The 27,811-nt window shown below is 40.7% G+C and overlaps 7 protein-coding genes across 11 annotated transcripts; 4 read left to right on the top strand and 3 right to left on the bottom strand.

Annotated features, from left to right (window-relative positions):
• Window positions 1–925: 925 nt before the first annotated feature.
• Window positions 926–8,914, top strand: Root (ciliary rootlet coiled-coil, rootletin). Its single transcript, XM_065313684.1, has 7 exons — window positions 926–1,210; window positions 2,590–2,868; window positions 2,924–3,667; window positions 3,731–4,045; window positions 4,102–7,698; window positions 7,764–8,075; window positions 8,133–8,914. Exons 1-7 carry the CDS (start codon window positions 1,202–1,204, stop codon window positions 8,742–8,744), a joined length of 5,868 nt encoding a protein of 1,955 aa, XP_065169756.1. The 5' UTR covers window positions 926–1,201; the 3' UTR covers window positions 8,745–8,914.
• Window positions 8,804–10,922, bottom strand: Aldh7A1 (aldehyde dehydrogenase 7 family member A1). Of its 3 annotated transcripts, none has more exons than XM_065313694.1 (4): window positions 10,904–10,922; window positions 9,617–10,585; window positions 9,178–9,567; window positions 8,804–9,118 (listed from the first exon to the last, which is right to left on the bottom strand). In XM_065313694.1, the coding sequence occupies exons 1-4, from the start codon at window positions 10,904–10,906 to the stop codon at window positions 8,906–8,908; spliced, it is 1,575 nt and encodes a 524-aa protein (XP_065169766.1). In that variant the 5' UTR covers window positions 10,907–10,922; the 3' UTR covers window positions 8,804–8,905. The 3 variants fall into 3 exon arrangements, with proteins under 3 accessions (XP_065169766.1, XP_065169767.1, XP_065169765.1); XM_065313695.1 differs by lacking the exon at window positions 10,904–10,922 and adding an exon at window positions 10,783–10,801; XM_065313693.1 differs by lacking the exon at window positions 10,904–10,922 and having other exon boundaries at window positions 9,617–10,665.
• Window positions 10,923–11,002: 80 nt separating this feature from the next.
• On the top strand, window positions 11,003–14,650 carry LOC135800446 (neuroendocrine convertase 1-like). Its single transcript, XM_065313688.1, has 7 exons — window positions 11,003–11,520; window positions 12,452–12,562; window positions 12,631–12,765; window positions 12,821–13,306; window positions 13,360–13,673; window positions 13,730–14,255; window positions 14,317–14,650. The coding sequence occupies exons 1-7, from the start codon at window positions 11,455–11,457 to the stop codon at window positions 14,551–14,553; spliced, it is 1,875 nt and encodes a 624-aa protein (XP_065169760.1). The 5' UTR covers window positions 11,003–11,454; the 3' UTR covers window positions 14,554–14,650.
• LOC135800447 (ankyrin repeat and death domain-containing protein 1A-like) lies at window positions 14,547–21,348 on the bottom strand. 2 transcript variants are annotated; one of them, XM_065313691.1, is made up of 11 exons: window positions 21,262–21,348; window positions 16,877–17,182; window positions 16,722–16,820; window positions 16,318–16,620; window positions 16,050–16,247; window positions 15,893–15,991; window positions 15,738–15,836; window positions 15,606–15,678; window positions 15,428–15,549; window positions 14,865–15,246; window positions 14,547–14,814 (listed from the first exon to the last, which is right to left on the bottom strand). In XM_065313691.1, the coding sequence occupies exons 2-11, from the start codon at window positions 17,180–17,182 to the stop codon at window positions 14,732–14,734; spliced, it is 1,764 nt and encodes a 587-aa protein (XP_065169763.1). In that variant the 5' UTR covers window positions 21,262–21,348; the 3' UTR covers window positions 14,547–14,731. The 2 variants fall into 2 exon arrangements, with proteins under 2 accessions (XP_065169763.1, XP_065169761.1); XM_065313689.1 differs by lacking the exon at window positions 21,262–21,348 and adding an exon at window positions 18,577–18,841.
• Window positions 19,410–21,169, top strand: LOC135800450 (myrosinase 1-like). Its single transcript, XM_065313696.1, has 4 exons — window positions 19,410–20,157; window positions 20,210–20,757; window positions 20,808–20,911; window positions 20,972–21,169. The coding sequence occupies exons 1-4, from the start codon at window positions 19,440–19,442 to the stop codon at window positions 21,126–21,128; spliced, it is 1,527 nt and encodes a 508-aa protein (XP_065169768.1). The 5' UTR covers window positions 19,410–19,439; the 3' UTR covers window positions 21,129–21,169.
• Window positions 21,349–21,408: 60 nt separating the features above from the next.
• On the top strand, window positions 21,409–24,904 carry defl (Integrator complex subunit 7). The gene is made up of 7 exons (XM_065314726.1): window positions 21,409–21,599; window positions 21,679–22,093; window positions 22,156–22,946; window positions 23,010–23,805; window positions 23,857–24,055; window positions 24,115–24,656; window positions 24,711–24,904. Exons 1-7 carry the CDS (start codon window positions 21,509–21,511, stop codon window positions 24,751–24,753), a joined length of 2,877 nt encoding a protein of 958 aa, XP_065170798.1. The 5' UTR covers window positions 21,409–21,508; the 3' UTR covers window positions 24,754–24,904.
• Window positions 24,905–25,305: 401 nt separating this feature from the next.
• Window positions 25,306–27,781, bottom strand: Mocs1 (Molybdenum cofactor synthesis 1). 2 transcript variants are annotated; one of them, XM_065314733.1, is made up of 6 exons: window positions 27,639–27,781; window positions 27,300–27,584; window positions 26,827–27,243; window positions 26,563–26,765; window positions 26,282–26,513; window positions 25,306–26,020 (listed from the first exon to the last, which is right to left on the bottom strand). In XM_065314733.1, the coding sequence occupies exons 2-6, from the start codon at window positions 27,487–27,489 to the stop codon at window positions 25,377–25,379; spliced, it is 1,686 nt and encodes a 561-aa protein (XP_065170805.1). In that variant the 5' UTR covers window positions 27,490–27,584; window positions 27,639–27,781; the 3' UTR covers window positions 25,306–25,376. The 2 variants fall into 2 exon arrangements, with proteins under 2 accessions (XP_065170805.1, XP_065170806.1); XM_065314734.1 differs by lacking the exons at window positions 25,306–26,020; window positions 27,639–27,781 and adding an exon at window positions 26,043–26,185 and having other exon boundaries at window positions 27,300–27,628.
• Between the last annotated feature and the right edge of the window lie 30 nt (window positions 27,782–27,811).

Below are 27,811 nucleotides of genomic sequence, written 5' to 3'. Positions count from 1 at the left end.
ACATGTTGTTTCACGATGGGAGTCGCGGTGTGGGCATGTGACTGGCACCGCCGCCGCAGCCGCCACCGCCGCCGCCGCCGCCGCCGCCGCATTATATTCCCACCCACAACCCCATATTAGGAGCTTTGAAATATGTGCCTACATGCAGCGTTTGTTTACGGACGCGAACGTTGGCCGTCGGCGAGAGAAGCCGCGCGATTATAAGGGGGTACAAAGTGCATAGGTCCATCGCACGGGGTTACGTGCGCATCTCGTACGCGCTCTCAATCGCCCAGCAAGAAACAATCCGACATGCACATTATAAGAAACAATTGCATTTTAAATTCCAGCCACATGCAAACTGCCAGCACGCTATGTGCTGCAACCAGGACGAAATGATCACAATATGACATGTGGACGGAAAATGTTTAGGGTTGATAAGAATTTTGTAGGTGTATGTGAATTTAAATGTAATATTTCATGGCTGCGGGTTGAGATATTTTAACCTCTGACACCGCTGATATCCTGACATTTTGGCAATAATATTTATGCTGTTGCCAGCATGAATAAAAAAAGATGCCCCAAACAATGAAAAATCCACACAAAGGGCTGTGAAGTCGATAAAATCTATTGTTGCAAAATTCCGGTCCCAAAATCACAACCCATTTGCTCAGTTCACCGTCTATCGACAATATCGCAGGTTGTGATGTCGAAAACATTCGATAATTACTATTATCTAAATAAATATATTGTTATATCGAGTGCTGACATCACACAATCTACTCGTTGAAGAATTTCAAGTGTTGTTGCGTCTGGCGCGATGGCCCGAAAATCAAGTGCATCTTGATAACGTCTGATAAGAGTGCACCGTGCGAAAATAACTCGTAAAAAAATGGCATCGTGGAACGTGCCGCGCTCCAGAAACACACTCTACTTGCCATCGGATGACACGCATTTGTTTATTACCTCCGACTGCCCTCGTCATGGTAACCAGGGTGCACAACGACGCGTTGGGGTGGGCGTCGGTGGCGTCGGTAGCGTCAGAACGTTCCACGCCGGCTTGGCTGACGCGTCTCCCCACAACCACAACACTGCCAACCATACCGGGTTAAATAATACAAGTTATGCCATCAGCCAAACACATGATCAATTAATAAATTATCAAATCATCAACAACGCATCAACATCGACTTCGATTGGAGATCAGCGCGAAGCAGAAGCAATGCCACGAGTGAGTTGTTTTTGCACAAATGCATTTTTCGCACGCTTGCATTGATTTTCACCCGCTGCTAGTTTTATAAATAGAAAATGAGGACGCGGGAATAAATTCATTTATTAAAGGTAGCAGAAAATGAGTATGAGCATATAATCTCGGGGTCTCGGGGCATCGCGCGGACTTTACCCCCGCGCATGAATGGAAAAAAGTGCGTAATTCCGTAATGCCGCTCTAGTTACGCGGCTAGACGAGACGAGCGTGTTGATGCGTAGTAAATTTAATGACACGAGCGTTTTTTACGACGCGCCGCCGGACATTGGTCAAAGTGCGCTCTCTTCCAGACGCCAAATTAGTCTAAATTTAATTAATTAATTAGTTAATTAAATGCACTGGCGACGAGTAAACAAATATCTGGAGCGTGGACATTCCATGAGCATGTGCTTTTCGAGATTTAGCGCGCAAAGTCCACCCGCCGGCGCGTGAATCACGAGGTGAACAACACGATACGACATATCGGATAATGTATTCAAAGCAGCGGAAACTATTTCGATGCGTGCATGATGAAATTGTTGTTAAATTGTTGCGGCTGCGGGTGATGCGACGAATCGCACGTCTCACGCTCAGTGAAGATCATGGAACTCCTTGGACCCGCTGAACTGTCGGGGACTTTGGACGTCTGATTGCGTCGGAATCCCCTTATGTTAATTATGCTAAGCTCAAAGAGCGGAAAGAGTAGAAATGGGGGCAGACAATATTAATGAATAGGAATTTTTTCATAATTAAAGATATTATTACTTAATTACATTTATAAATACCGAAATACCGGTATTGAACTACCAATTTAAATTTATTTATTTTCATTATTATTTCTACCTATGATTATTATGAATCCGGCTTCCTTGGGAATAGTTGCGAATTATTTATATGACGTGTTTGAAAGTCCCGGAATGATAAATATACAAACAACACAGAAAGCGTGGGATAAGGAAACGCGAAGGAAATCGTCCCGCACACGCGAATGTCTCCGCCAGGCACTGACTTTGCCGCCGCCGCCTCTACACACAAATCACTCATTTCATAAACGTTTAGGCCTAGCTGGCTGGCGTGCACGCTCATCTTGATTTCGGCTTTTAACTTTTGATTGTTTTGCGCCCCGGCTGCAACCGAACGCAAACATGCAGTCGTTAAACGCGCCGGCGAACGCAAAGCAAAAGAAAACAGCCAAGAATATGTTATATTTAATGGCCTGTCGATCATGAAAAATTGCTCATTATATACCAGATACAACCGCATTGCACGGAAACAAATAAAAACACATAAAAACAAAAGAAAATTGAAAAGTTTTAATTTGAAATTAAGCAAATGAACTTTTGGCACGGTGTAAATATTTACAGCCAAGTTTAAAGAAACCTGAAGGATCGAAAATGGGCGATAGAATGCGTCGGACGCCATCGTCTGCATATCAACGACCTAAATCACGCACCGACACAAATCCACCGAGTCGACTACGAGGTGATGGTGGAGGCGCCAGCAGTGACGAAGACCTCGCCAAACAGAATACTGATTTACGACAGCGGCTTCACGATGAAGCCGCCCTGTACCGCAAACGTCTAGACACCTATCGCATGGCCCAACAGAACCAAGCAACGCTCGTCAGTCGATTACAAGCCAAAGTAAACTCATCTCGCGGTAATAAATTAAAATTTTAACGAATTTGCTTATATCTAGGTATTACAATATAAACAACGTTGTGCCGACTTGGAAACTCAAATCCATTACACCCCCGAACCCCAGCCACCCACATTTCAACCGCAAACCTTGCTAGCTGCACCCGGTTCCGCCTTGGAACAGGCCCAGCAGCATCTACGCGAGGTACGCGAAACGCAACACGAACGCATCACTGATCTAGAAATGGCTCTCGCGAAACTCGAAGAAGAACGGCGTAAATGCGAACGGCTTGTCACACAAAACCGCCAATTGCATGCCCAACTGGAGGAATCACAACACACCAACGAAGACCTCACTGATGATTTACAGAAACTCACGCATCAATTCGAAGAACTACGCGAGGAGATGATGTTGAAGGAAGACGAGTGGAAAGATGAAGAACAAGCGTTCAATGATTACTACTCTACTGAACACAATCGCCTCTTGAGTTTATGGCGAGATGTTGTTTCCATCAAGAGGTTATTCATGGACGTGCAGACGTCCACCGAAAGAGATCTCGGTAAACTAAAGAATGAGATCGAGACGTCTGCGAAGGATGTTGCGTTCGGTTGTGGGAAGCTAGAACGAGGAATGCGAGCAGAATCAACGCTGAGCTTAGTTGAACCACGTGGTCAGTTTAATTTGGAGAATGTTGAACTTAAATCACAGCTGGATTTGATTAAATCGCAGTTTGAGAGTCAGAAAGCTGATCTACGCAGTAAGGAAGATAAGATTCAGGAACTACACCATGAAATTCAACTTTTGGTAAGTTTTCTTTTCTTTTTGTCTAATATTGGGATGTTAGGCATGATGTTTGTTTAAAAATAGGAAGACCGTTGTGCCGATGCTGAACAATCCGTGTCTCAAGTATTGCGCCTACAGGACGAAGTAGAACTACTTCAGAATTCCCTTCGTGATATCGCTCATGCCCTAATTCAAGACTCAGAAGGATCACATATTAAAGAACAAATCCTTTCCGGTTCTCATGTGCACTTGTCCACCTCCACTCCTGTTGCACAAAAGTCTCCAAAACGCAGCGCTCGTGGTGCACTTACTTCCAGCAATACAGCATTTGCAGAATCTACGATTTCAGCCGTCCAGGCAGCGCTCCACAAACACCAATCTGTCATCCATGAATTACAGGTAAGAGCAGGTAAATTTTTAAATTGTCACTTTGTATAGCGTGAGTTTAAAACAAGGTGAAACTGCAATCGAATCGCGAACAATTCCACTTGGTACGTAAACAACTCGAATCGTCCGAAAATCAAGTCGTAGATTTGGAGCGACGTCTTCGCGAAGCCGTATCACAACTAGACGTATGTAAAAATCAGTGCTCTCAATCATGTCAAGAACGCGAATCTCTCCAGAAACATCTGGAAGCTTTAAAATCGGAAAAATCAACTCTAGACAAACAGAAATCTGATGTTTCCAATGCTTTTGATAATCTCCAGAGCGATTTTGATAAGATGCAGAAACAAAATTCTAAATTACAAAAAGATATTAATATGTTAGTGGATGAAAAAGTCTATCTGCAGAATGAAGTCGATCGTTTGAATCAAGACAGTTCCCTACGTGAAATGAATCTGAGATCCGAAGAGGATCGTTGTAGTAGAATCAGAGAGGAACTCTTGACCACCAGAGAGGAGCTTAACAAACTTTATTTAAACAACGACATGTTAATACAACAAAAATTAGAAGGAGAGTCTTTGGTTCAACATTTGGAAAGGGTTAAAGTTGATTTAGAATTGCAATTGGAACGCGTAGGTAATGAAAGAAGTGCGGTTCATGAAGATCTCGTAAAGAAGGAGGCCATGGCATCTACTTTAGACTTAGACAAGCGGAAACTCTTAGAAGATGTCAAAAGATTGGAGCAAGAAAAGAGTCAACTTCAGGGCCAAGTTAATGATCATTCGAGTGATATTCAATCACTACGAAAAGAGCTCCTGCAAGCAGAACAATCTAAATTAGATTTAGATTCGGACAAAGTGACTCTAAGCGAAAAAGTCAAATTCTTGGAGATTGAGAAAGGAAAAGTTGAGATGGAATTGACACATGTCGTTCGGGATCGTGCAGATTTAAGCAATCAATTGACTGTCTTATCCAGAAAGAAAGATCTCGTCATTGAGGAACTTACAAGAACCAAACAAAAATTGGAACAACAGCTTGAGACTAACGCTAGAGTAAACAGAAACTTAGAGGAATTGGTACATGAATCCGAAGAGAAACAATGTTCTCTAGATGCCTTGGATAAAGAACTACAACGCTGCCAGGAACAACTAGCGTCAGTACGCACAGAAAAGGAAGCCCTGGAAGCTGTCCTGTTTGATACACAGACTAATTTGGAAACTTGTAACGTAAAAAAGACCCAACTAGAAAATGAAGTGCAAGAATTACTTGTCAAAGAAGAATCATTTAAGGGACAAGTTCAACGTCTGCAGAAAGATCTAGAACGCTCGGAGAAACGATCCCAGGAAATTAAACAAAGTCTCACTGCACAAGCAGGCACCCAAGAAGTTGAATTTCAACATATTGTAAGCAACATGAAGACACAACATGAAGAAGCTGTTAAAAAACTTACAGAAGAACGAGAATTTATTCGCTCTTCACTGGAAAAACGCCTGCAGCAAACAGTTCAGCAGATAACCTCAGAAAAAGATGCAGAGATTGCACAGCTCGTTGATCGTTTGGAAAGTTTACAAAGTCATGTGGAGAATCTAATACAACAACATGAGGAGCTTATGTTACGAGCAGAAAATGATAAACAACAAGCTTTATTAATTGCGCATCATGACCAGCAAGCTTTACAGGAGAAATTAGAACAAACTAAACGAGATTTGAGAGATGAACGCGAAGCTCTTGAGAGGTTCAAACGAGATAGTAATGCTACCTTTGACCAAAATCGTATTACAATCAATCAAACCAAGGATGAATTAAATAAAAGTAAAGCTAAGTTGGAAGAAACAAAAACAAAATGTGAAGAAGAACGTGTTAAGTTGCTATCAAAAATTGAAGAACTACAACGCGACCGGGAAACTTCACTAAATGATGTACAGAATCTTAAAGTACAGGTTCACCTTTACGAGGATAAAATAGACTCCTTAACAAATAACCTTCATGACACTCTTAGAAAACTTAAGGAATATGAAAACATCGGTGATGGTCTGCGTAAAGACCTCACCGATGTGCGTCGACAGTTGAGCGATTGCAACTTTGAAAAGGAGAAATACCACGCATCTAACAAAGAACTTCGTGAGTTGGTAAAGAAAATCGAAGGAGAAAAACGTGACCAAACACGACAACTCGAAGAAACTCATCAAAAGTTGTCTACTTTGGAGGATATCAAAACATCGCTGGAAAGTGAAAAAACTCGACTGCAAAGTGTTATGCGTGAAGCCGAGAAAGATCAGTTACAGATTGAACACAAGGTTCAATCATTAATTGAAGAACTCCAGAGGAAAGACGCACAGAATAATCAATCTGCTGCCGAGGAGAAGGAATTACAAGCACGGCTTTTGAACGAAGTCGAAGAACGTGAACGAGCACATCAGGAGGTTCATACCTCGAAGAAACAACTTGCGGAGTTGGAACGTAATTTAGAACAAACCCGCAAAGAGTTGGCGATTGCACGAGCACAGCAAGCACATTTAGAAGAACAATGGCACGCTAGGGAGCAGGATCTATTGGTACACTTGGAAGATTGTAGATCACGAGAGAAACGTCTAGAAGATCAAAAACATAATTTAGAGGTTTGTTTATCAGATGCGTCACAACAACTGCACGAATTGAAGACAAAGTTATCCGCTGGAGAATCCCGTCTGAGATCAGTAGAAACCCAATTGGGACATGCCGAAACTCAGAAACGAGATGTAGAATCCAAACTTACAAGTGTTGTGTCTACATTAAGACGTATTGCTGGTATACAATTGGATGGTTCCATAACACCACAAAGTCAACGTTTAATGAGTCCATCAAGACGCTGGAGTCCTGCCCGTACAGGAGATTATGATAAATACGACAAGCATGAAAAATTAGACCTTATAACCGACATTGATCCCGAATCTGTGCGTAAAGGTGTGAGGAATTTAATGGCGCAGGTGGCACACGTGGAACGTGAACGCGATGATTTAAAATCGCAGATTATCACTGCGAAGAAACAACTTAAAGAAGCTACAGAAACTCAGAACAAAGGAGATACTAAACTCGCTAAGGTTATGAATAATCTACGCCATGTGCAGGATGAAAAGGGAGCATTAGAAGCTAAACTTGGCCAGAAAGTTGTGGCTTACAATGCTCAAGCGGATGCATTGATGAAGAAGAATGAAGAATCGCAACAACTGCGTGATAAACTCACGAATCTTGAAGTTAACCTTACCACTTGCCGAGAAGATAAAAAACAATATGAGGATAAATGTGAGAAGTTTAAGATGGCACTGCATAAACTAGAAAGTGAAAAACGCGCTCTACAAGAAGAGTTAGGCAGACTAGAAAGCAGATCTGCTAAAATGGAGTTACAAAGAATGGCAGCAGAAGGAGATTTACATCGTTTACAGATGATGCTGCAGGATCGCGACGCCATTGCCCAACAACAAAACGAGAAAGCTGAAATTCAGGCCAGGACAGTTGCCAGTCTAGAGGAGAGATGTGCGTCGTTAAAATCTACAATTGATCAGTTAAATCAATCCCTTGAGAAAGCATCCAATGGCGAATCTGAATTAAAGGTTGAGATTCAAAGTCTACAAAGGAGTTTGCTAGAAAGCACCACACAAAGTCACACAGGACAAGAGAGACTCAAAAATGTATGTTATTTAACAATAAACACAATATTTCTTTTATTAAATTGTATGTTGTGTTGGTTAATTAGTTGCAGAAATCTTTATCTAACGCAGAGAATGAGAAGAAGATTTTATCAGAGCGTCACGAGGGTTGTCAAAGGGAACTTGGGGAATTCCGTAGAAATAATCAAATTTTACAAGATCAAATCAGTCGGTTGAATAATGAATTAGCGAATTGTGAGGTTCAACGGTCAGGTTTAGAAAGTCAATTACGCTTGTCACAATGGCCAGTTGATGCATCTATTGGCGGTCATCATGAAGAAGAACTCGTCAGGCAATTGCAAAGCGTCCAGAGGGAGCGGAATGATTTACGTGGAAAAGTAGAAACATTAAATAATAAGGTATTTAGCTTTTTGTTTATCTAAGTAGATATTAATCCTTCTTAAAATTTGATTTAGATGCGTCAAATTGAATCGGAGAATCGCCATCTTGAACGAGCAATGTCCAAAACCCCATCTCGCAGTAAATCCTACGAACGCCAAGAAAAATACGAACTGGATTCATCATTATCCGACCGCTACACTCAAAAATTCGAACAGGAAAATCGTGAATTACGTTTGAAAATCTCCAAACTCGAATCAGAGCTCGCTGATAAAGAATCGGAATTATCGCGTCTTAAATTACATTCTTCCTCAGATTCGAAGTATATTTCCGGTGATGCTGAGCGTTATCGCGCGGCTCAATTACAAGCCGAGCGTTTACTAGATGCTCGTGAACAAAGCCATCGTCAGCAAGTACAACGCCTCGAACAACAAGTGAGCAGTCTCCGAGAACAGCTGAATCAGGAGATAAAACGCCGGCAGCAGTATGTAATGCGCAGCAGTCGTGCCGGCCGTGAAATGCAACAATTACGACAAGCTCTCGGTGATTCCTTACGTACAGTCAGTCAAGATCCCTCTCTGGATGCGCTTCTTCTTGAACAAGAAGCACGGAAATTGGATCACACTGCCTCTAGCACTGCCAGTCTTCCACCGGGCTTAAACTACGACTCTTCTCAACCACCATATTAATAATAATAATAATAACAATAGTCAAACACCAACACGAGTGCGTAGTGATTTCAATGCTGCACGTTTGTAATCTTTTATAATTCGGTAGTGTACGCAACGAAGACATTTTAAAACTTAATAGAAATTCACATTCACCTCATTGAAAATGATTAATAAAAGAATTATTCAAATTTAATGCCTTGGGCCAAAGGTAACTCTTTGGTATGGTTGATGGTTATTGTAGAACGACGCATGTATTGCTTCCAAGAATCAGACCCAGATTCGCGACCTCCTCCGGTATGTTTTTCACCTCCGAAAGCTCCACCAATCTCCGCTCCGTTTGTGGGGATGTTCACATTGACTATACCACAATCTGAACCCTTGGGACCAATCCACTACGAAGTAAATTGATAAATATCTAAAATTCTAAGTCTAAATCTATGTCTAATCTTACATCAAACATCTTTTCGATACTCGTAGTGAATAAACTAGAGGATAATCCTTGGTTAACCTCATTATTCCAACTGATTGCCTCTTTAAGATTATTAGCTTCCAGGATGTAAACAATCGGTGCAAAACATTCATTGTGTACCAGGGGACTGTCATGAGGAAGACCGGAAATAATAGTTGGTTCGACAAAATATCCAGGACCATTTAAAACTTTTCCTCCGAATTCAATCTTTCCACCGGCTTTGACAGCTTGATCAATGGTGTCCTTGTATTTTTTAACAGAGGTTTCTGTGTGTAATGGTCCAATGAGGACGTTTTCGTCTAAAGCATCACCAATACGCGGCAATACTTTATTATAGGATTTTTTGAGTCTTTCCAGGAATTCTTTAGCAATCTAAATATTAAATAAATTAATATTTCAAAATTAAAGATTGTGGTATTACCTTTTTGTGTAGAATTAATCTTCTGGTTGTGGTACACCTCTGTCCAGCTGTTCCGACACATGCAAACACGGAGGCTTGCACCGCCATGTTTAAATCAGCGTCTTCATCAATAATCAACGCATTATTACCTCCTAATTCCAGTAAATGTTTCCCAAAACGTTTTTGTACTTCAACACCCACTAAATTCCCAATTTCACAACTTCCAGTGAATGATAACAGTTTAATTCTGGGATCAGCCGCCATTGCTTTCCCTACATCAGCACGCCCACTACACAGAGTAGCAATAGCACCCGGAAGTTTATTCTTTTCCAAAACATCAACAACAATCTTTGTAGTTGCAATGGACACAAGCGGAGTGGTTTCTGACCCTTTCCATAAAACAGTATCACCACAAACCATGGCGATAGCACTATTCCAACCATAAACAGCTACAGGAAAATTAAAAGCTGATATCACACCAATAACACCTAAAGGGTTCCATTTCTCCATTAACACATGTCCAGGTCTTTCCGAAGGTATAATCGCACCAGACATCGACCGGGATAGCCCAACAGCATAATCACAAATATCAACATATTCCTGTACCTCCCCAATACCTTCCGGAATGATCTTCCCCATTTCAGCAGATACTAATTTTCCTAGAGGAACTAGTTTCTCACGAAGGGCATCACCAATCTGACGTACAATTTCCCCTCTAGCTGGGATTGGCATATCCGCCCATGTTTCCCATGCTTTCTGTGAGGCTTTCACACAGGAATCATAATCCGAAGCTGTTCCATATTTAACTTCTGCAATAACCTGTCCATTGCTTGGACAAATTGACTTCACACTCTCACCTGAGCCTTTCCAGGCACCATCGTAAACTCCACAATTTTTCTCTTGTAGACCCAATTCTTTCAGGAATGAATACTTGGAATCGTTGATGAGGTATGAAGAAGACATTCTGAAGAGTTTCTGGGTTGTTTTCAACTGAAACAAGTGCGGGAGTTGTGAACGAACAAACAAACTCGTCATTTTGCTGGCGGGCAAATGATGTAACGCGTTAAAACGATCAAAAAGAAGCACTATATCTACTTGAACATAGGTTAAATGTTATCATTATGATAAATATTAAAACATAATATATACAAGGTGTGTGTGTAATAATTAAATTTAAGTTTAGTTACGTAAATATGTGTTGCGCAGCCTTCAACTCGACCTGATCTCGTTCATCTGCGAGATAAGCACGCAATAGTCGTAAAAAAACTGTTTGTGTGTTTAGCAAATTATCATTTAAACATTAATTACCATCCAAGGCGTAAATATCTACGTTTCCATCTTGTTGTCTGGATATCGATGTTCTTGTCCTTGAGAGAAGTCAATTTGGCGATTAATTTCAATTTCACTACGCGTATTTATGCAATTTTAAAATGAGACCAGAAGGGCAATTAAATCTGCTTGTGGGTGGTCGTCTAATCCGGTAATCCACCCTGACGTGCGTCTTTCGCTCTTCCGGCGCGTGTGTCGACAAATCCAATTGTTTTCCGTATTCTTTTTCTTGGCGTTTGTTTTCGAGCATTAATCGCGTTAGTTGCGAGAAATTACACGTGTACATGGCGGAGGCGGTGGCGGCAGCGTTGGTAATAGTGGGGAGTGCATTTTATCACATTTTATCCGTGAATCTTCATTTATCTTTTGCGATCGCATTCGGTTTCGGCCACTTGTGCTCCGTTTGCGTAGCTGTAACAACGTGAATTTGTATTATAATCCGAGATGCAATCACAGTCGGTGTTATTTCTTTTTTATTGTTGGTACGAATAGGAAAATCACATGTGCACGAAGAAGAAGTTGTGGTGAAGATGTTCGGAGGGCCTTTGCAGGCGAGAATGGTCGCTAATGAAATGGGATACTATTTTAAAGGACCAGTAAGTTTTTTTTTATTATATTTTAACGGAATATTAATTAACTTATTTTATTGATGGGAGTTTTTTGTTTATCAGCGTCACGTGTGTTATCTACAGGTATTTATTGAATATCTGCATCGGTATTCCCGCGCGCGACTAAATTAATAGCAACAGATGCTTGCTAACACGAGCACCCGAATGTTTGTCTGTTTGTTTACGCTTTCAATCAACGTCAGCAAACTTACAACAGTGCTGGTATTAAACTAATCTATGTGATTGCATTTTGTGCGTAAAAAATCCATCAGAATGCACAAATTAAGCCTTGAATAATAATTAATTAATTAATTAAATTTTTAAACATCGATATTTCAGTTTAAAAACTAGTCAAATGTAGTTATATGCGTTATTAGGGCGACGCGACGTCTATTGCGCTTTTCGTGACGTGCGTCCCGACGCCAGCGTCGGTTTAGCGTCGGCCGCCCGGCGCGAAAACGGACGCCTGATATCAGGCGCACAGAAACGACGAGGCGCGTGCCACACCGCCATCGGCACGCGCCGCCACCCTAAAAATAGTCACAACCAGCTGCACCAAGCCACGCACTGCGATCGTATCGAAAATAGATTCGCGGTGCTCGTTACATACACCAAAATACAGCACGGCACAAGCCAAACAGATGTGCGCACATTTAAAAAAAAGAGAAACGAAAATCACATTAGACTTTCATCCAACACTCTGTATATAGGTAATTGTAGGGTGCATAATGCGTACAATGCCAGCTGCCATTGCTCCCTCACATAGATGTAATCTACATTGGGGTTTTATAAAGTTTAGGGGATGAACGGTGAGGGTAGTTGCGGCCAGGAGCGCATAAACAGCAAGAGCACCCTTACAACCCCGCCGCACTCAGTTATCGATTTTATTCTATGCATGTGTTTGCTCTCCATGTTACAGGTAAAAGGCTTCCGAGACACATACGTGCTAATACCAATGCAATTCCACACGGACACCACCCATCAGAAACGTGGCGCATCCAACAACAAGAGATTGGTGGATGATTATCGCGTAAATCCTTTCAACCCCAAGCTGCACTCTATGCAGATTTAGATATTAATCTAATGTTTCCTTTCAAGGTGGAATGGGTGCAACGCCAACGGACAAAAAGCCGACAAAAACGCGATTTAATACCAACCGACACGTGGCGGAAACCATCCCCACCCTCACACAATAGTTTTAACGATGAATTATGGAGTCAGGAATGGTACCTTGTATGTAAAACAAGGATTCTATGATGTTTTATTGATTATTTAATTGTTTTATTAGCAAGACACCAGAACAAGGCCCGATTTACCTAAATTGGACCTAAATGTACTTCCGCTGTACCGTTATGGTGTGACTGGTAAAGGTGTGCGTGTTTCCATACTAGATGATGGCATAGAATACACCCATGATGATCTCAAACGTAATTATGACCCTGAAATTAGTTACGATTGTAATGAAGAGGACCATGATCCTCTACCAAGATATGACCCAGAGAAACAAAACAGTCATGGTACTCGATGTGCAGGGGAGGTATCCATGACTGCTGATAACAGGAAATGTGGTGTTGGTATAGCCTATAATTCCCGGATTGGTGGTGTGAAGTTATTAGATGGTTTGGTGAATGATCGTATTGAGGGTACAGCTCTTAGTCATGCTAGACACTTGGTGGATATTTACAGTGCTTCCTGGGGACCTAATGATGATGGTAAAACTGTGGATGGACCAGGGAGACTTGCCCAGGAAGCTTTGGAGAAAGGTGTTGAAGAGGTATGATTATTAGGTACATTTTTTAATCTTGGGTTTTAACATGGTTTATTTAGGGACGTAACGGGAAAGGGTCTATATTTGTGTGGGCTTCTGGTAATGGAGGGTCACAAGGTGATAACTGTAACTGTGATGGTTATCTGACCAGTCCGTATACCATCTCGATAGGTAGTGCTAGTCAACGTGGGGAGTTTCCATGGTATGGGGAGGCATGTGCTTCTACTTTAGCTGTGACTTATTCTTCTGGGGCTTACCAGGACCAGATGATTGCTACTACAGATTTGCATAATGAGTGTACAATTAAACACACAGGAACATCAGCGTCTGCTCCCTTAGCGGCTGGGATAATCGCGCTTGCACTAGAAGTCAAGTACGTAACCATATTAACAATGACCAAATATGTTAGTTAGTAATTTTATGATATAGTCCAGAATTAACATGGCGTGATGTGCAACATTTGATTGTATGGACTTCGGAATTAGCACCAGTGGCAGACAACCCAGGATGGATCCAAAACGCTGCTGGACTATGGACCAACACCCGCTTTGGTTTTGGTCTCATGAACGCCTTCGCTTTTGTAGCAACAGCTGCAAACTGGACCCGCGTACCAGAAAAGTACACGTGTCACGTAATAACCCCCTCTAATATAAACATCAACACTTCATTTTCATACGGTTCTCCTACCACGATCCCACTTGAAACCACCGGATGTTCAAACACAAATCACGCCCTTAATTTCATCGAACACGTAGAAATCGAAGCGGATATCGCGTATACCATCCGGGGAGCAATCGAAATCCACTTGACTTCACCACATGGCACCAAAGTGCAATTACTAGGCACTCGAAAGCTGGACAAGTCACCGGACGGCTTCCGCAAGTGGAAATTCATGTCTGTGATGACCTGGGGTGAGAGAGCGCAAGGCACATGGATCCTACACGTGGCAGACAATGTAACTACAATATATTCACAATATGAATGAAGATTAATTAATATTTGATTTGATATTATAGTTGGGACCTGAAGGCAACCACGGTCACGTGTCAAATGTGTCTTTAATTCTCCACGGAACCCGACTACCACCCACACATACCCGTAATGGTCCACGTGAGTACAACCACGAGTACAATCGCGTGAGGAATCGCGTCGGCGCATTGAAACATGAGTCCCTTGATCAACTCTACGGATATGACTTGAATTTACAGCAAGTATTTCAAACTTTTGCTGAAGATTACGAGGAAAATGCTTGAAAGAATTTAATCGATTTTTAATTGACACCTAGAGGTGTATGTACACAAAGAGATTATTTTATTAAACACGTTGTACGTTGATCGAATGTGGTGCATATGTAAATAGTTTGAATTTTAAGACACGTTGGAATTTAGGTTAGGTTAGGTCTGGCTATAGCATGAAATAACTTGAAAACTTTTATGTTATGCAACACCGCGAGCATTTCTGGCGCCCTTTGCGGCGTTCTTCGTTCTGTTGGTCCAGTTTTTTTCGCAGCGCGTCTGCAAATATTGATGATTAATTATAATGGTTACACAAGTGCACGACTTACCGGCGACATGCTTTTTATCGATCGCCACCAAACTTTCGTACAATTCCTTCACAGGGTTGACATCCTGTGCTAATCCGTGTGCCCAAATGAGCATCATTCGGAATCCATGTTCTTTATAACTGGATGGTCCTGTATATTGGTGTTCGATCGCTCTGATTTGCTCTTCGGTGAACGCCCAGTGTTGGGCTAGGCGTTTCCATTCGCCAGGGCCGAGTTGTTTATAACTCAGTTTGTAAAGCACAGCGCGCAGACGCTCGTTGTCCCTATGGGAGGTCGCAACGGGCGTTTCTTCGCATTCATCTTTGGAAAACGAGTGCCATTTCAGTCGCGCTGTGTTTAAAACAGGTTTACACGAGCGTCGCTCTTTGGTATTTTTTTCTTCCTGGAATTAAAAATGGTGCAAGTGAAATACCGGTATTTTATTTTCAAATACCGGTATTGAACTAGAAGTTTACGTCGCTAATGTGCATTAACTCGAAATGGGTAGATGGAAAGGCGTAAATCAAACGCTAAAAGCGCGCGTGAGCGTCAAAGTGAATATTCGAACAGTGGGTGGTTCTCACCTCTTGCGGGTAGTCCAAACGTGCCGTTTTGATGATCATGTCGACGATAGCAGTAAAACTACCCCTCGCTGCAATGTACAAAGGCGTGCGCCCGCCCTGCTCTCGTTGCTCGATATTAGCACCTTAATAGATTCAATATATACTAAATGTTTTATGAATGACTAAATAAATCCCATACCTGCTGCCAATAATAATTTACAGATCTCTGTATGACCCGCTTCCGCAGCAATATGAATCGGAGACTGTAATCGCTGCAAATCATAGTGAATCAAAATATATTTACTAGAAATGTAGGTATTTATTTTGGTACCTCATTGAGACAATTGAGATTAGCCCCTCTGGAAATGAGCATTTCAACCGTATTGACTTCATTGGCCTGGCACGCCATGTGCAGCGGCGAATTTCCACCCTAATAAAATTTTAATTAAGTGCAAACTTTGAATCGGACTAATTTAGAAGCCTCACTTTGTTCTGTTTATTGATTTGCGCGGAATGTTGCAGCAGCAGTTCAAGTATACCTCTACAACCTAAACTACATGCGAGGTGCAGTGGAGTGTTGCCCTTCTGTAAAGTTATTAAGACTCAAGGAGACTGAAAATAAATGTTATCAGGAGGCACTTACAGAATTTTCAGCGTTGGGATTCGCACGAGCATCGAGTAGGACTTGCACCAATTTGGTTTGTTGGTGCTGGGCGGCAAGATGCAGAGATGTGTTATCACCGGCGTCTTTCGCTTCGACATCTGCGTCGTGCGCTAGTAAATATTCCGCAACAGCCGCATGCCCACGTTCTGACGCGACATGCAATGCCGTTTTAGAATCCTTTCACAAAAAAGCACTTTGTGTAAACATAATGCGATTTTTCCTAAAATTTTCCATTTTTTTGGCTAACCTTGTTGCGTTTATCCAAAGCAGCGCCATTCTCACCAAGTCGTTGTACAACCCCAGCGTGTCCTTCCATCGCAGCATGAAACAACGCCGTTTGTCCTTCCATATCCACCGCGTCCATATTGACATCCTCGAGGGTTTCCAATAGAAACTCAATCACATCCACTCGATTGTTCTTCGCCGCGCAGATTAGCAACGTGAATAATTTCTTGTTGTTTGAATTTGTGCATGCACCTGTATTGATAAGCAATCGTACAGCTTCCCGATGTCCATGCCACGCAGCCATCAACAATGGTCGCATGCCGTACTAAATACAAACAAACCGCAATTGAATTTAATTAACAATTGCATGTTACGCTAGCATAACCATTCTCCCGGAGTGACTTGACTTATGTTTATGTGTGTTACCTTGTCGCGTGCTTCAATATCGCATTTGGCGGCGATGAGCATCTCCATAATATCGAGATTCCCCCGTGACGAAGCCCAATGCATAGGCGATCGCCCATACTAATGAAAACATTGCAACATAATCATTCACCCACAATATAGAATGGCACTCTTACATTGTTTCTGCAATTAATGTCAACGGGTTCTCGCAACACACGCCGGACGCCCTCGGTGTCATTCTTGATGACCGCCTCGTGTAGTAACAAATCATTTCGTTGTATTATCGCACGCCGTTCGAGTTCTCCCGGTGTCGTGGGTGAATAACATCTCTGTTGTGGTTGAGGTTGTTGTTGGGGTGGTGTATAATTGATAACAGGCAGGGAAGCGGAAGAAGCGTGCTGCTGTTGTGGCTGCAGCTGTGGGTTGTGCAATGAGCATACCGATTGCACTGTAGTTGTATGATTGTGATCGATTGTCATCATCTGCAATAACGCAACCGGTGAAAGTCATCGCCTACACCTATGTAGGTATTGCAATTAGCATGACTCAGAGAATATTCACGACGCCCTCGCGCATACCTTCAATTCGTTAATCAAGAGCTGAATTATTCAGACGGTTGAATTGCATTTATGTTTCTACAGCTCAATTTGTGCGCCAAGTTAATATTTGAATTCATTTAATTTTCAGAAATCAAAAATTAAATTTCTTTCCGTCTAGTAAGCATAAAATACCGTAATTAATACCCATTATGAGCATTATGAATGAATTATCCGTAGATAAGGTAACTATTGTCGTTGTTGTTGTTGTTGTTGTTGATGGCAGTGGCAATGCGCGCATCAGCATTAAATATTAACCATCGCTCCACGACGATCGATTTCCGAAACGTTAGGCATTAACCCACGCGGGGGTGTGAGTAATGTTTACATCCGTTAATATTAATATCTGCTTATTTATTCAACTATAATTGCAGCCCATCGGTCGCTCAAGTGTAGGTATATAATAAAACTAAAAACCATCCTTCATCGTTCACTACCTCTAAATTAAAATGGAGCAAAGTTTGCTTTTGTTTTTGCCATCACTTTCCACCACTTTCCCCCAGAGTGAATAATTGACTTTTTCCTCCATTAGTGTGCACAAGAAATAATTGCATTAATAGTGCTTTTTTGTTGATGTGAACTAAATAAATATTTAATCTTATAATTTGACTTGTGTCTGCCTCTGCGTGTTTTTAATTCGATTAATATTCAATGATAAACTGATGGATTTAAATGAACACTTCCCTTTTTATCTCTAGTCTGCCCAACTTTTAATAATCAACTTTTCAGTCTCAAGTTTTAAAATGAAAAACGTAGATTTGTTTCAAATTGGTATTATTTGACATTGGATATGTGTGGACGTTATTGTATTATTGTTTATTACGCCCGCTTTTCCACGTTCCACGTTCCATATTTCCGCTTTCTGATGGCGTCATAGATTTTTCGATTTTTTATTTTCATGAAACACACCGCTGCGATAAAATCAATTTTAATGCTGATATAAAAATGTTTATGATTTGTTTATCGAAAATTTCACGTTCTGGGTGTCTATTTAAAGCCGTTTTATTAAATTGATGGAGAATTAATGACAAGTGGCAGGCGAGTCGCAACCAGTCGAGAGTTGAGGTGTCAAATATTCAAATTCGGGGATTTCTCATGCCACCCCTTTCACTTCTCACTGTTATATTGACACTGCGACCTACTTTACAATTCACTAATTGAAAAATAATAATACAACCACATCGCAGTGGTAAATAAGTTTTAATTGCATTAAAAGTTTAAATTTATACGTAAATAAAATAAAATTAATAATTTGGAGAATATTTTACGAATGGTTCTACCTGTTGGAATGTTTTCCGTTCTCCTTTTCCGGAATAGTGTCGTTGTTGACTTGTTGATCAATCAACCTACACCATTCTTAGCACGCACTAACTTCGAATTCCTCCGAGCTTTGCGCTTTGAGCTTTTCGGGCTGGGCCAACGTGCAAACAAAATAAAAGCACACAGTTGGCGATAAAGTTTGGGCAGCAAGCGAGACGTGCTTCCGGCCGCACGCAGCACGCGATACTGTTTTGTATTTCGCGAGGCGCGGAGATAAACGGCGCTGACGTGCCGCCTCCACCACCACCACCACTGCCCGCCGCCTCACAACCACCTCACAAGCGTCACGTCCAACGCGCAGGAGGTTAAAGTCGATGAGCGAAACAATACATATGTAGGTAGGAATATAATTACACCGAATTTTGTTTAATAACAAAACAAACAAAATAAAAACGTTCTCTCATATTGTTAAATAATTAAACACAATGCCTGCGCCAGAGGACTTTGCTTTACATCAACTCAAATTATTGTTAAACTTGAAAGGTCACATTAAACATTTAAGCCATGCTCAAAAATATGAACCCTAGGAATATTATTTGTTAATATTAACCGATAGAAATTGAAATCAATTGCTTTTTTCTTTTCTAAACGCCCTTGACATTTATACCCTCATAACATGATATTACACGAGTTATTCACCCGTAAATTCCATTCCAAATGATACCTTTATGAATATGTGCGAGTTATGCATAAACATAAACGGAAAGAAATGCATTTAACTTTATATTACCATGAATGTAACCTCAATAACTGCTTTTATCGTTTTCTAAGAGATTTATAAGCAAAAACCAAGCCGCATTTATTTAGTTAGCGTCAACTCACCATGCACCACGCACAACATGCACTTATTTACACCTGCATATTTAGTTGTCTATCATCCGCGCAAAGACTCACACGCTTTCCGCCATATTTCAACTTTGGCGCCGCTACATCCGCTTACCAAATAGAAGGAGCGTGGAATGTAAGCGGAAAAGGGGTGAGCATATGGGACACAGCGGTGCATGACACCCCACAGAGGATTGCCGATGGTAGCAGTGGAGATGACGCCGCGCAATCCTACTACCGATGGGAAGAAGATATCGCAATCATACGACAAATGCGTCTCAATTTCTACCGGTTTTCATTATCTTGGACACGACTCTTTCCTCAAGGGACTCTGAATTCATTAAACCCAGATGGTGTGCGTTATTATGACCAATTGATCAATGGTTTACTAGCAGCGGGTATCGAACCAATGGTGACTATATTCCACTGGGATGTACCACAACGTTTGCAGGACATGGGCGGCTGGACGAATGACCTGATCGTTGATTATTACACCGAGTATGCTAATCGTGTTTTTCAGCTGTTTGGAGATAGAGTACGCTTGTGGGTAACAATCAACGAGCCTGGACAATACTGTCAATTTGGGTACGATAATCTCAATGCACCTTTTATTAATAGTAGTGCATTGGGGACATATCAATGTGGACATAATGTCCTGAGAGCACATGGAAGAGCTTACCGTTTGTATGATAATTATTACCGAAGCTCACAAAATGGCAAGTGTATAAAACTAACCCTAACCTCAAATTAACGTTATTTATACCCAAGGTCGTCTTGGGATTGTCTGTGACACTACCTGGTATGAACCTTCGGATAACAGCTCACAATTTGATCGTGAAGCTGCGGATAGAGCCTTACAATTCCTCTTCGGATGGTTCATCAACCCGATTTATTCCCCGGAAGGTGATTACCCTGCAGCAATGCGTGCGCGTGTTGATTACGTCAGCCAACAGCAAGGTTTCCCTGAATCTCGTCTGCCTAGCTTCACCCCTGAAGAGTTGCTGATGATTCGTGGCGCGTATGATTTTATGGGTGTTAACCATTACTCTACCTTCCTTGCTCGTCCCGATAATCAAGCAATTGCTCGTTTTCCAAGTTTAAATAATGATGTGGACATCCAGCAGTTTGTTGATCCCTCCTGGGAGCTCACAGAAGGTCAGACTTACTTTGCGGTGGTGCCTTGGGGTATCCGAAGATTACTCAACTGGATAGCGGATACTTACGGGCGAGATATTGAGATATTTATCACGGAGAATGGTTATGATGGCTTCCGGAATGAATCCTTGCAGGACTCACGACGTGTGAATTATTTAAATGTACTAATAATTGATAATTACCTTTGTGTATCTTACTTATTACGTTTTAGTCTTACTTGAGGGAAGTTTTGAATGCGATTAATGATGGCGTTCGCGTTACTGCATACACCTTCTGGGCGTTGATGGATAATTTTGAATGGGTGAATGGTTATAAGTAGGGTTTAACAGTAGATAGCTTTAAAAATATATTAAATGATTAAATGATTCTTTTTAGTTCACGTTTTGGTCTGTATCGGATTGATTACGACGATCCAACTGGTAATAGAACAAGGATTCCGAAGAGATCAGCCATGGTTTATCAGAATATCATTGTTACACGTCAAATTAACGAGAGTTTTGTGCCGGATGAATTTGCATTCGACTCTGCTTAATTTGACCTGCCTTTTGTTGAAATAAATTAAATTATTATTCATATATGCCTTCTGGTTGCGTACCTGCTGACTTATCTTGACTATTAAATAACAAACTCACGCATCGTATAAATAAATAAATACATTATATTACCTTGTGGCTGCTACTGTATCATCCTAAACAACAATTACAACAACTCTACGTTTAATTAATTATCTACATTACAAACTGTAAAAAATGACTCGCCATATTTGATTTAAATTGTGACAGTTGACAGCTTACCTACCACCCTACCGGCCATAATCGAAACTAATCCAAGTGATGCTCACTAGTGAAAGTGAAATTTTAAAATAATTTGTTTATTTTGTTTAAAATATTTCTTTTATCTACCTACATAACAATGTTGAGTGGTCGTGTTAATACATTCACAGAGGCTGCAATAGCAGATTCCGAACAAGACGCAAACGGTGCATTAACAGAACTCGACAAAGGTAATATACTACTCATTCTAACCTAACTTCCATCTGAATTTGAATTTCATACAGAAACTTTAATATTTTTTCATCTAAGGGCTACGTTCTGGCAAAGTTGGCGAACAATGCGAATCTATTGTACGATTTCCTCGCCTCTTTGAAAAATACCCCTTTCCCATTTTAATAAACGCATCTTTTCTTAAACTCGCCGATGTTTTTCGTGTCGGCAACAACTTCCTGCGTTTATGCGTGCTACGAGTATGCCAACAAAGTGAAAAACACTTGGATAAAGTCTATATGGTAGACGAATTCGTACGCAGGGTTTACAGTGTAATTCACAGTAACGACCCAATTGCCAGAGCACTCACATTAAGAATACTGGGAGCTGTTGCTTGTTTAATTCCCGAAAGACAACAAGTTCATCACAGCATACGAACAAGCTTAGATTCACATGATAATGTTGAAGTGGAAGCAGGAATATATGCTGCTACACAATTTGCTGCTCAATCAAAGTATATAAATTATATATTTCACCTAAGTTCTTTAGATTAACATTAAATGAACTATTTTCTAGATCATTTGCTATCAGTATGTGCAATAAAATAGCAGACATGATCCAGGGCCAAGCCACACCAGCAAACATGAAACTGCAATTAATTCCTGTCTTACAACACATGCATCATGACACAAGCACAGCTGCAATGGTGCGTAATTTATGCACTGAACTATTACCGAAATATCCAACCGAAGATTTCGTCTTGGTTACTTTAAATACGCTCACACAACTTGCAGCTGCTACTTTAGTTGATATCCCATCACAGGTTCAACTATTAATCCGCTATATATCATCAGATCCTCGTAAAAAAGTCAAATCAAAATGTTTAGAACATTTGTATGAATTAGCTAAACCCGGCGCTCATTTATGGCCCTCTGAGGCGTTAAATTCAACATTAGACATTGCATTAGAGACCACATCCCCGAAATTATTAAGCGCTGCATTAAGCGTGGTGGAAGTGTTATCAGAATCACCACAATGGTGCCATGAACATCATCATTGCCAGTCTAAGGTGCGATTACTCTGCGTGAAGAACTGCCATTCACCACATCCTGCAATAGCTGCTCAGGCTATACATATTCTGACACAAATAATCTGTTATTGTTACAAAGAGAATATAAAACGCGTTGGGACAGATGAAGTGATATCATCCTTGGAGACAATAATTTTACTCTTGACTATTTCTGATGAGAAACATCCGTATCAACTTAAAGTGGTCTTGAGGTGTGCTGTAAGATTAGCAGAGATTGATAAACTTTACTGTGAGAGATTCGTGGAGCTGTTGGAATCACGTCTGGGGAGTGTAGATCGTGAGTTAAACACAACCATGATTCAGTTTTGTTATATTTTTATGTTGAAATGTTTTGTTTTAGCTGATTGTACCATATTAATCTGTGAGGCATTAGGAGCAATCGCTGGGATTCAACCTGATGCACTCCTTCCGCATCTTGGTGATATTCTTAATCACATTCAACATGAACACGAGACAACAGTTTCCTCTACAAATGATAAATCAACAAATATTGTTGTGCTACTCTGCACATTAGTCTTCCAAACATTAGGCGGTTACGATTGGAATGAAGAAACTCTCCAGATCTTAAAAAAAGTCTCTGGGTCCAATCAGCTTTGGGCTAACTATCGAATTGGTCGCGCTGCTGTGCGCTATGGTCATCATGGCCTAGCCGAATATGTTTTCAGCAATCTCACCGAGCAAGTCAGCTATGAACACTGGCATTTCTGGCTTGTATGTCTCCAAGAGATGAGCCAAGCAGAAGATATGCTCGTTACACCAAACCATAAACCGAAAAACATTGTCGACCGCTTGGATTATGCTTTATTACATTATAATAAAGCTATTGCAGCGTTGAAAGCTGCCAGTACACCGTCGCATAATTTACAGTTTCAAGGGGAATACATGCACATTCGCTGCGAGTTTCTACAATGTCTTTTATTACTAATCCACACTTGTAATATTTTGTGCATTGTTCCGCCACCAGCGATTGCGTCAACTATAGCGCAGTCAACCAGAGATGATCTGCAACGTCATGGGTACATTACAAATCAAATGCGGAAGTGTGTAAAGGAGTTTAAAGCATGTGCAGAGTTGTATTGTAAACTGTACCAGACAGCCTTTGATGCCGATTGTTCCACGTTGGAGAATTTACAAATGTAAGTGTGGAAAACTGTTGAAAATGTTTTTATTTAATGTTTAATTGGTAGCTTGCAACAAATGTGTGTCATGTTGGAGCAGTGCGTGGAGAGTGTTTGTGTGAGCAACGCAGCGACACGACAAATCATTCAATTTGATCTTAAAGATGCGAAATTGGAGTCACGGCAACTTTTAAACGCCTGTACGAGTGCTTCTAGACTATGCCAGAGCATAGCTGATGAAAATCTAGGTCTAACTATTACACACAAGGTAAAATATTTAATTAATCAGTATATTGTATCCAACTGAAGATTATTTATAATTCTTAGCATGTGGATTTGTTAAAAGCCATTGTGGAAATTTTCGTGAATGCACCTCTGCCGATTCCACGATTCTTTTTCCAAGTTTTACAGTGCACAACGTTGAAACTTGCAATTACTCCACAACCTCGTGTTCTTGGCGAGTGTATAAGCGTACAACCCGGGTCACAACTGGCTGTTAAAGTCGAAGGAGTTATCCAACACGGTAGTAAACCAGGTTTATTCAGAAAAGTCGACGGTGTTATCGTGACTGTAACATCTCAATTGCAACCAAACACAAAAATCAAAGAGATTATCACGGATTCCAAAAACATTGAGACTTCATGTGTGCTAACACAGACTGTGGCACCACATAAAGACTTCTTTTCAGCTCAGTTTTTACTTGCATTTCCTCGTGGCGGACTATATATACTCGCAATAGATGCATCTGTGGTAGATGAAGATGGAAACAAGTGGAATACAGGACCAAAATCAACTTTAACTGTGAAAGTACCCGATGAGCCTAAACTACAGCCGATTTCTATGCCTGGAATGGCCGGAAACGCTAATGTGTACGTATATTTAAATATTTAAAAGAATTATTACTAAAAAATATAATTTTCTAGGATTTTAATGACTGAGGACTCGTTGTTTGTCCGCAAGAAGTAATTTATAAGTAATTGACTACAACAGGATCGTTTGTAATCGGGGTATTATCATATTCGTTAATTTCAACCATCTTTGTTGATTTACAATCGTCCTCATGGGGGTTTGGCGTGGGTATCAATTCAATATTTCGAATATACACATCCTGACTGAATTTCTTCGCTTGGTCGAAGATAGTTAACGCCGCGATGGCAACAACCAACATTGCTTCAGTATCTATATCATGTTTACTTAAACATTTGACGGTCGAGGTAAGATTTACGGTTTTATTGTGTTCGTTTAAAATCATCTTGACGCCCACGTACTCAACCACTACATTGTGGTCTAGCGAAGGAATAAGTTCGGCAGCTTTTCCTGAACTGTTTATTCCTGCTAATTGCGCACGCGAGAATACTACACCTTTATTCCAAGCGTTTGTCTCAATGGCGGCGAAGATTTTCTTACCGAGCACAACCGTACACTTTGCGCGGAATTTTTTCACTACTTCTCCATCGGTATTGTTGGGTTTTTGTTGCTTACAATTTAGGGATATACTTCTATAGACTAGCTTGTGGATTAGGTTAAAAAGTTTCATGTTTATATTTTCTATTTTAATATAAAAAGTGTCATAATGTGACGTTTTTACGTTAGATTCCGCCGATTGCGACGGTTTCCTTGACGACAATCGGTGTTCGATCATATTCTCGTACTATAACTTCTTTTTTTCGGTCGTAATCACCGCGTGCGCCGCCTGTTTTACTCACTAAATGAATATCTGTAATTGTGATGTCATGACTAACAGCTTTACACATGTCGTAGACTGTTAACGCAGCAATTGTAACTGCTGTCAATGCTTCCATTTCCACGCCGGTTTTACCATCGCATTTCACCGTCGATGTTATTACAACACTTTCCTTTTCTGCATCTAGAATAGCTTCAACTTGTACAGAGTTAAGCATGATATTATGGCACAAAGGAATCAATTCCGATGTCTTTTTAGCGCCTGTAATGCCAGCCAATTGCGAGATTGAAAGCACGTCGCCCTTTTTAAGTGCGTTTTCTTGTATAAGTTGAGTTATTTTCGAGCCAACGTGGACAGTACCCTGTGCATGTGCGCTTCGGGATGAGATTTTCTTGTCGCCCACGTCTACCATACGAGCTTTGCCAGTTTCATCCACGTGTGTCAAGTGTGTGGAATAGTATCGTAACGTATTCGATGTGCGAGAGTTGTAAAACAAATGAGATAAATTGGTGTTGATAAATGAATGTGGACGGGAAATTAAATTGCAATCTGCAAATCATAGAAACAAACGTACAAACAATCATAAATTGTACTTTAAAGAAGTGGTTAACACAAACAGATTATATAGAAGTATTAAAAACAATAATATTTAGAAAGATCATCCACCAATTAAGATCATGGGTCTGTTTTCCATTTTCGACAGATTCAGCATGCCTGAAAATATTTACGCTACTTAAGAAAACAGAAACGGAACAAACACTACAATAGTGGGACTTGTACATGTAAATATTGAAGAAATATTGTTTTTACCTGCATGCTGTTTCTTTTTTCGCGACACTGCTGCGCCAATTAGTGCCAGAAGATCGTCATCACTGCATTTGGCACGTAGTGCATCGCGTAATGAGATTTCTGCGTTGCCAAAGAGACAAACTTTAAGATTACCATCGGCTGTGATACGTAGACGATTACAAGACCCACAAAAATGTTCGCTCATTGATGTGATAAAACCAACTTGCCCTTTTGCACCTGGTATTTTCCATGCCTGTGTTTAAAAGTGTGATTAATAGTTCATTTAAAGTTAGGTAACTCACTTTGCTTGTATCATTAGGTCCGTTTTCTAATGGTGCAAAGGTCGGCCATTTTGCGCGAATCTTCTCTACCATTTCTTTGTATGAGACCAATTTCTCCATTTCCCATTTATTGCCTGTGAATGGCATGTATTCGATGAAACGTACGTCCACATTCTTCTCCTCCGTCATTTGTACAAAGTCACAAACTTCGTCGTCGTTAAAATCTACGTAAAACAATCAAAATTAACTTCATAACACTACAATTTCATTGTGACTAGTCCTCACTTTTCATGACAACACAATTTACTTTCACTGGGTTGTATCCCAGTTGAATGCCCAAGTCAATACCCATCAGGACACGTTCCCATCCTTTACGACGTGTAATCCGTTCGAATTTATCCTTTTGTAGCGTGTCTAAACTAACATTAATGATATCCAATCCTGCGCGTTGTAATGTTACCAACTGCCGCGTGAGAACCAAACCGTTTGTCGTCATAGCGACTGTTTCCAGTCCTTGAATCGCTTTTAATTGTCGAATAATATCCGGTAAATCTTTTCGAACAGTAGGCTCACCTCCAGTTAGTCGAATTTTAGTCACTCCCTCCTGCGCAAACAACGTCGCAAGTTTAACAATTTCGTCAATGGATAAAAGATTTGAGTTTGGTTGTAGCTGCACTCCTTCAGCAGGCATACAGTATTGACCTTGAGCAGAAAAATCATAATAAAAACACAAGTTTGCATAGTAGCAAAATACTTACATCTCAAGTTACATCTTTCCGTTAGTGAGATTCTTAAGTAAGAATGATGTCTGCCATATAAATCAGTCAGTGGTTTAGCTGCGTTTGTTTTTAAAGTCTCAGTGCGTGGATTCGCAGCTGCAACTGTGGAACAAGAAGCGCTTCTTGCCAATGCGCAAGAGGTAATATTAATCAACTTCGGACGGATCATTATCGTAATAATATTGGTAATGTTTCACAGCATTGATTCTAACTGATAAGTAGTGCGCTGACACCAAAGTGTGCGCGTGGAACGTTAGCTCGCTACTGAGTACAATAAACTATGTAATAAACACAGTGCGCGCTTGTGATTGTGCTTACATGACGTCCTGCAAACTTGTTTTGCTCATTTTCGGGCGAGAGTTGCGTGAAAGCCAGTGGCAACTTTAATTAAACGCTAACTTTATAATTCGTTTGACCTCCATGCGTGCAGACAAATTGAAGTTAAATAAATTTAATAAATATTTTGAGGCTTTCGTGTGCTACAATATTTA

The sequence above is a fragment of the Atheta coriaria genome, unplaced genomic scaffold, assembly GCF_025399875.1.
Source record: "Atheta coriaria isolate IRGN ID8LTWV9N9 unplaced genomic scaffold, Caltech_Dcor_3.1 hic_scaffold_10_pilon, whole genome shotgun sequence".
In the NCBI taxonomy this organism is placed as follows: domain Eukaryota; kingdom Metazoa; phylum Arthropoda; class Insecta; order Coleoptera; family Staphylinidae; genus Dalotia; species Dalotia coriaria.
This window is presented reverse-complemented; position numbering and strand designations above follow the sequence as displayed.